General features: G+C 39.2%; 1 protein-coding gene across 1 annotated transcript in view; it reads left to right on the top strand.

The window, feature by feature from the left end:
- The window catches only part of LOC116690788 (cathepsin S), an 18027-nt gene extending 9805 nt beyond the window's left edge, over positions 1 to 8222 (top strand). The window contains exons 5-8 of the mRNA XM_032517953.1: positions 560 to 784; positions 3442 to 3607; positions 4828 to 4930; positions 7634 to 8222. Coding sequence (XP_032373844.1) covers positions 560 to 784; positions 3442 to 3607; positions 4828 to 4930; positions 7634 to 7733 — 594 coding nt within the window. The 3' untranslated portion in view covers positions 7734 to 8222. The remainder of the gene's footprint in view (positions 1 to 559; positions 785 to 3441; positions 3608 to 4827; positions 4931 to 7633) is intronic.
- Positions 8223 to 8509: the final 287 nt, after the last annotated feature.

The raw sequence follows: 8509 nt of genomic DNA, 5'->3' as shown, positions 1-8509 counted from the left end.
CCCCTTTTTATACTGTCATATTTTGTGAAGAATTGTTCTGTTGTAATTGCGATAGTTAAATAACTAGATTCTCTTAAATGTGTCTTTCAAATGTTCTAATGATGGATTTGTGCAATTGAGAAATATAATATTCTGTTAAATGTGCCAAAATATATACAATCAGACATGTAGAAATCCTTTAATACTCAAGTGTGAAAACCCACTAAAGAGAATCTAATTACTACACTAGGAGTAAAACCTCACTCCCTTTCCCCTTCTCACACATGCTTCGGTTCCCTGCTCTTTCTCAGCATGCAGGGGCGCATGCAGCTGCAGGAGGCGCCAATTTGCCAATTCTCTACACAGTGAAATGATAGATAGAATTTTTTTTTTTTTTAAATGCTCGTGCTATGAAAAAAAATGGCACATGAAAAAATGCCTAAAAAACGCGACTGAGCCAGATCCTCCTCCACAGCGCTGTGGAGAAAGGTCTTGCAATGCAAGACCACTGAGGCTAATAAAGAATTTAAAAAAATGCACTGTGTATGACATCCCAGTAACACCACTCATTTGAATCCAGGGTTCATGTGGCTCCTGCTGGGCCTTCAGTGCCGCCGGGGCCCTGGAGGGCCAGTTAGCCAAGACAACAGGGAAGCTGGTGGACCTCAGCCCCCAAAACCTGGTGGACTGTTCAAGCAAATATGGCAACCACGGCTGCAACGGTGGCTTCATGCACCAAGCCTTCCAGTACGTCATCGACAACCAGGGCATCGACTCGGATGCTTCGTACCCCTACACGGGACAGGTGAGGAACCGCTTCAATCCTGCTGCTCTGACATGAGAAATCAAAAAAAAGGAACAAAGTCAAGTATCCAAACTAGTATATTACCGTAACTTCATCGTCATCGCATTTTATTTCAGCAGAACACTAAACGCAGCAGAAATACAGAACGGAGTACACTTAAATTTTTATGTAATGTAAGTAGTAGTAGTTATTGCGATATGCAACAATGTTATTGCATGTTTTTCTTATATCATGCAGCCCTAGCATGCACCTATAAACCCAAGTGATAGTGTGTGAAATAAATAATCTCAGCAATGTTTATGGCCTCTTCCGTCCTCATGCCAGGCAAGAAATTATAACACAAAGTCATAAAACCCTCCTGTTGTCTTTAGGTCATATTTGACCCCTTTACAAAAAGTTTCGATATCACAAATTTGGGTTTCTTTCACAACTTTTCCAAAACAGTAATGTGGATGGTTCCCACAACGCTCCTCACAAGTTCAATAAATAATCAGTTCACTACTTTCATTAAATTTGTGTTTTTTAACAATTTTATAGCGTTTAAAAAAAAAAAGTGTGTTAAAAAAGAGGGAAGAATGTCAAATAAAGTGACCAAAATTTAACAAAATGTCCAAAAAGTGACAAATGTAAAAAATAAATAAATAAGTAAAACCTTTGGGGAAAAAACACAAAAAAAAGGCTCAGAAAAAGTGACAAAAACATTGAAGGAAAGCCAGAAAAGGGTCGAAAAAGACGACCATAAGGTTTTTCCTTTTAAATTTTGAATCAGAAAAACAAACCTTTCCAGGACGGCGGGAAGACAACACGAGGGAGAACAAGGCAGCACTTCAAAAGTACAAAACAAAACACAATTTCATGGCCTCAGTTTCCCATTTTATTTCTTTGAATTGAATTATGAAGAGAAAAACAAAACAGGAAGTTGAGGACAGAGTGTTGTTATCCCACTTTACATGACATTTAAACATATGAGGAATCCAGTGCAAACTTCAGGTTTACAGTTAAAAACAATCCTGTATGAGACAACGATGTGGGTGTACGAACATTTGAGTCCGACCCTCCAGGCTGTAGACTGCAACAATCTTCCATGTTGCGCTCTGCTGTTAATGTCTCTTTGGAGCAACAACAAATTAATCGGAGCGGACAACGTGTTTGTCCTCCGGGCTTCATCTGGTTTGCTGTTTTTCGTGTTTGTGTGAGGATGAGGAGGAGGAGGAGAAGGAGGAGGAGGAAGGCCGTTCTGAGCACATCCAACAGAATGTTCCAGCCTCGTGGAGGTGTTGTGGCTCCAGTTCACCCCCAAAAAAAGTTACAAATTCTATCGGTGATGGGAATTATTCTCTTAATAAGAATATTGACTAGTGTCTCTGTCTGAGAGTTACTTTCTGCCTCACCTGCTGAAGCTGGAAAAATGTAAAAAAAAATAATAACAATAATAATAATAATAATAAAAAATCAGCTGCTGAGAAAATAAACTAAATAATAAGTTTACATTTTACATGTTTTACACGTCAAGTTGCCATATTGAAATGTGGGCGAGAGTGTGGCACATAGTATATTCTGGGGAAATTGACACTTTATTTTTACACGGTACAGTATGTATTAGGCTAATTAATTTTTAATGACAGATACACCCAATTAACCCTTGTGTTGTCTTCCTGTCAAAATTGAAAATCAAAACTTTTGTTGACACTTTTTATTGGTTCTAACTTTTTCTTATGTTTTTGTCCCTTTTTTTAACACTTTTGACGTTTTCAACACTACATGACACTAACTCACAATTATTTTTTGGAATTTATGGTCAATAAACCGCATTTTTTGGAAATGATACCCAATGTTTGAAAAGCAGAAATTAGGACTTACTTAGACTAAAGGAAAGTATGTTGATGGATAATCAGACTGGAATATGTCAACTTTTACTCAATACTACTTCAAAACCACTTCATTTTATTTTTCCAAATACTATAACATTGAGTAAGACGCCCCAAAATTAATGAAAGTAGAGATCTTTACTTGCCAAAGAGCGTTGAGTGGAATCAATCTTGTTATTTAGGAGAATTTTAAAGAACATCGATGTAGGAAAATGGGTCAATTTGACCCGAGGACAACATGAGGGTTAATTTGTTTATGTGTAGTATCATGCGTTGGCGCAGTGTAGCCTTTATAAACTGTTGCGCTGCCTTCTTTAGTCAGTCAGACGTCGGATATCCGAGAGTAAAGTTGCCAGTGAAGAAGCCAACAAACTTTTTTCTTTCAGATTCAAAACTATTTTGAATATGTCACCCTGCTAGGCTGCCTGCACTCTAAGGGTATAACATATATTGATATTGATAAAAAGCCATTGCCAAATGAGCTGCTACAAAGCTAATGAAGACTATCAGCTCCACCGAAACTCTCTTTGTATTTGTTTTGTATTGTCTCATCCGCACTCAGAAACTTGAGTGAAGATGATTACCTCTTCTGAAGAGCCCGTCATGTTTTTTTAATCCTGCGTGATCACGGAAGGCTTGTATCATGTGGATGTTCTGACAGTGTTGTGGTCATTTCTTAGAATTCCTCATGGAGGCTGCAGAAACTAAGCACATAGCTTCAACACCATTAGGGATATTTCACACAGTGTTCATCGTAGGTTTTAACCCATGTTCCTTTTCTTACTTCAGTCACAACCGTGCCACTACAACCCGGTGAACCGCGCCGCCAACTGCTCCAGTTACAGCTTCCTGCCCGAAGGGGACGAGGGAGTTCTGAAGCAGGCTCTCGCCAACATCGGACCCATTTCAGTGGCAATCGACGCCACACGGCCCAGATTCACCTTCTACAGGAGTGGTACGTTACACATCATCACCTGCACAGGCGATGATCTTTACTTAGACTAGCACAGTGCCCGTTCATAATGTGCCTGTTTGGAACGAGCCGAGTGCTTGGCTTGTGGTAGTGCTACTTGGAGAATTTTCAAAAAAGACAAAATTCCCAAAGGATCCCAAAGCACTTAATATGCCACTCCACTGTCTAACCTACAACTGACTTATAGTGTACTTCTACATCAGAGGAAGACATTGTACTACTACATTCGTCTGACAGACAACGTGGCAGATTCAGATTTCCCAAAATCCAAAATATCACAGTTAAAATGTGGAGTAATCAGACATCTGCCTCATGGTCTCATGCCTCATGGCGGTGCGCTACACACAGAGGCGTCCCACTTCATTAGATAGGTGACTGGAACTAGATGCAGAAAGATCCAGACATGCGTGAAGAAAGGTGCAGGGTGGACATGAAGTGTTATATTTATATTTATATGAAAAAGCTTAAGATAACACCCACTGAACATATTGTCTTTGCTCTCCTGCATGAACTAACTGATGTTCCTGGGTACTTTAGACACTTATTCGCTCATTTTTTACTAAACAAATGTAAATGTGAAGGTTGCAATTAGACTACTGGGGGATTTACTGGATACAATTATAAACATACACACCAATAATGATAATAAAGTAACTTGTTGAAACTATTTCCCTAAAGGAGATCAATAACGTATTCTGATTCTTAATATATAGGGCTGCTCGATTACGGAACAAAATCATAATCACTATTATTTTGGTCAGTATTGAAATTACGATTGTTGTACTCCTTGACTTTTGGGAAGATGTTGCTATTGTTAAACTTAAAAAAATGCGAAACAGATAAACAAATCAACACCTTGAACTTTGAAATTTCCCATTTTTTTTCCCATTTGGAAAACAAAATAAGAGTCTACTTGCAAAACGTAATGTGCAAAATGATAATTTTTTCTAGATTATTCTGTTTTTGTGATCTTCAGGAGTCGAAATCGTAACCGAGATTGAAATGTGATTAATTGCACAGACCTATTACTTTACTATTTAACATTTTCTCAAAACACGAGAATCAAAGAATCTGAATATAAGAAAACAAATTTGTATAAAATTGAAAAAATACATTCACGGCTTAAATGTTTCTAAAACAAAAAATGAATTTGAATACAATGAGATGGATTTGTTATTTTTTTTTCACCCGTGCCATTTCAGGAGTGTACGATGACCCGAGCTGCACCCTGAAAGTGAACCATGGGGTTCTGGCTGTGGGCTACGGCACACTGAGCGGAGAAGACTACTGGCTGGTAAAAAACAGGTGAGACATCTGACCTGACCTCCCCTAAATCCCCGTCTAGTTCAATCATACATTCATACTGAGCTCATGTGTAGCTCGTGTATGTTCCTGTATGTTGACGTGGTGAAGGGGAAGTGAAACAGGGAAGACAGACAACTGCAGGGAAGTATGATCTGCGTCAACAAGCAGGGAGGGTTTTGGTATTTTGCTGACATGAGTTTAGTGGTAGAACAGACTTAAGATTTCCAAAAACACCTGTCTGTCAAAGGCATAGCGGACACAGAGTACTTGGCAGTGCCCTCTGTCTTCCACGCCTACAACACGTCTGAGTTGAGTTGAACGTAGTCTGTACCCTACCAGAATAAACCAGAACAGGTTTTTCTGCCATCTGCGTGGACTTGCCAGACCCTCCTCCGCTCCACAGCGTGTGGATGGTCTGGCAAAGGGACACTAATTGGAATACAACTTGTGCATGTTACTCAGGTTGTGTCAGTTGATTGATACACTCATATAGATATAGGCTTTAACAAAATAATATACAATACAACTTAAACTCTAGGTAGGAAAACCCATCAGTTGGCAATAATAAGGGTTATTGTATAGGCCTTTCCACACCGGGGGTGATTGTTGCTCCTCGGATTTATTTTCAGTGAGATGCAAGTCAGATGCAGTCTGACAGGGGACGCAACCATCGGGCAAAATCCCGTAAAAGTGACGCGTTCGTGCTCGACACACACCCGTCCGCTGCAAGAGTTGGATTGTGTTGAACTAGGGTGGCCACTATTGTTATGAATGGACCTGTGATTAGGGATATATGATACCACAGTCAGCTGATCTCATTCAGTTGTACCGGCAGGGATACAGCACAGAATCTCCATGGTTACCACACACTGATCGCCTGGCATTTACTCCCGGATTGTTGTCCACCTGCGTATTCACAGAAGTTGCTCCCCGTGTGAATGGCTCTATATATGATGGTTCATTGGCATGTTCCACCTCCGCGTGGCCAGTTCAAATGTTGCCAGGTCTTCCATTAGGCAAGACAGAATGGAACAGTTTATGGAAATGTGTGTATCCCTCAATCATAAATGAAAGGTAGGGTACTAAGAATCTACGATTTGGAGAGACAAATGGGAGAGAATCTTTTTGACAAAAATCCTTCTCCTGAACAATCTGCCCCCCCCCCCTCACTTCGGAAATTACGGCTACGGCCCTGTCTCAAGCAGCCAGAATGCAACGTTGGTCTAAATCAGCCAGTGTCACAAAATCATTTGAGTGCAATAGAGAAGAAGAAGTTTTATTTCGCAACACTTAATGCGTTAAAAACATTGTGACTTCCCTGTTTTCAACAGCCGACCTCATCAGTCATGTTTTAGCTCGTTATAATCCTTCTTTTTTTTCCGGGTCTCACCACACAGTGCATGACCCTCATCAGTTCACTGATGTATAAACGGGGAGGTTGGCCTTTTCAATTTAGAGATTTTGTGATGACAACATAAAACACCAGAAAGTGTTCCCAAGAGTTTTATATTTTAAGCTTCTATCTCATATCTTGCCAGTGGAAACACTTCATAGGTATTATCACCTATTTTTACCAATCATTTTAAAAAATACTTTGATGGAATCTTAACCTGGATTTTGAAATGATTTCCACCTGTTGTTTCTCTCGGCCTAACGACTGAGGACATGCAGCTGTGAAACGGGGGGGGGGGGGGGGGGGGGGGGGGGGGGGGGGGGGGGGGGGGGGGGGGTCAACCACATAAATACAGACTGGTTGAGTTAGGACTTCACACACACCCCCACACCGGAGAAGACTTAAAGCCTAACTGATAAAGCATTTTTAAGGCCGATACCGATACGAATTTTTTGATCATTTAAAAATCTGATATGCAGATATATCAACCTAAATATATATTATTTTAAATCTAGAAATGCATTACAAAACATAAAAAGAATTCCCTTAAAGTCTGTATAACATTAGTTATTTGTAGTTATTTATGAGGTCCCACTAAAATATTATATATGTGATAATAATTTGTTTTGTCACAACAGAACAGTGGAACATCAAAATATGTTAAAGTTCTAATAAATAAAATGTATAAAAATACAAACTTAAGATATGAAGCTTAAAGTCCTTTGAACAAAAACACATTAACAACAAAACAAACAAAAAATCAGTGTTTCCAACAGGGACGTTGTAGAGCGTCCTCTGGTGGACAAACGATGCGACGCCAACGCTCATAACATGGTTGACGGTTAAATATTAATTTATCTGAAACATTTGTCATTATAAATGATTGAAAAAGAGAAAATGAATAAGAAAAATACGATTTGTAATGGCCGATTAAAAAAAAAAAAAAAAAAAAAAAAAAATTCAAATCAGCCATTATAAATTATAAATACTAACCATCTGTGTCTTTTCAGTCCCACTCAGCTAATAAACATGTCAGAAGCATTTAGAGATTTTGGATTATTTATGAGGGAGCCATTTTCTTCTATTTTTGAGACCAATTTGTTAATGACAAAGATAAAAACATCAAGATAATTTCTCAAAATGTTCACCCCATTCGCCTCCAATGTAACACCTCAACAAGATTCCTTTTATTATCATTCAGCAAAACACAAAAAAATTGCAAAGCCTGAATGAAATTATGAGCATGGGTGCTTTTAAAAACAATGCAATCTTTTATTTATGTGGGTATGTTTCTTTGCTCTTTTTCTCAGCTGGGGAACAAGCTTTGGAGACCAGGGCTACATCCGGATGGCACGCAACAAGAAGAACCAGTGTGGTATCGCTCTTTTCGGCTGCTACCCCATCATGTAGCTGCAGAGGGAACAAACTGAATCAGATGTAGAATTGAAGTTCCCTTCCATTTATGTATACAGCATTTTTACAGTTGAATGTTACATTGATTCTAACATTTTTCAACATGTTTTTAAGTTTGTCTTAATGCACCTGTGTACAACAAAAGCGAAAATAATGACAAGACTTTGAATACTACAGTTAAACACCATTGAACTTCTTGACCATGTGTTTGTTTGTGTCCGACTGTAAATGTATGTGTGTGTGTGTGTGTGTGTGTATGTGTGTTAGAATCTGTAATAAAGACCCAGATGTACTCTGTAATGTCGGCCTTTCAGTAAATATCAGTGTCCTGATGCGACGAAGGCCGAGATCTGATTTTACACAGCAGTTCCAGGTTTGTCAGTCTGTTAAATCTGCCATGAAAAGCGCCTGAAAGGATTCCATTGACTCTTTGGGAAATTGGCTTGTTGGTCAATTTAGCTATTACATGTTACGACAGAAGGAAGGCCAAAATCAATAGCCGTGTCTCTGGTAAACATCTCAGCCCTGTGCACATGCTGATGTGATGGCACATAATATAGAGGACCAGCTGCCTGCAGGCAAGGAACATTGTCAAGTAACATATTTTGTACTGACTCTCTTAGCAAACGTCGAATGAGTCAAAATTAAAGGAATAGTTCAACATGTTGAGCTTAGGGGATGCCTACAATCTGATATAAGAGTAAAACAGCATTTTAGCATTTTCAAGTTATTATTGTAGGCAGCATAGGTGTAGATGGGGGGGGGGGGGGGGG

This window comes from Etheostoma spectabile, chromosome 6, assembly GCF_008692095.1.
Source record: "Etheostoma spectabile isolate EspeVRDwgs_2016 chromosome 6, UIUC_Espe_1.0, whole genome shotgun sequence".
Taxonomy (NCBI): Eukaryota; Metazoa; Chordata; class Actinopteri; order Perciformes; family Percidae; genus Etheostoma; species Etheostoma spectabile.
Note: the sequence above shows the minus strand (reverse complement) of the source record. Positions and strands in the feature narration are given on the sequence as shown.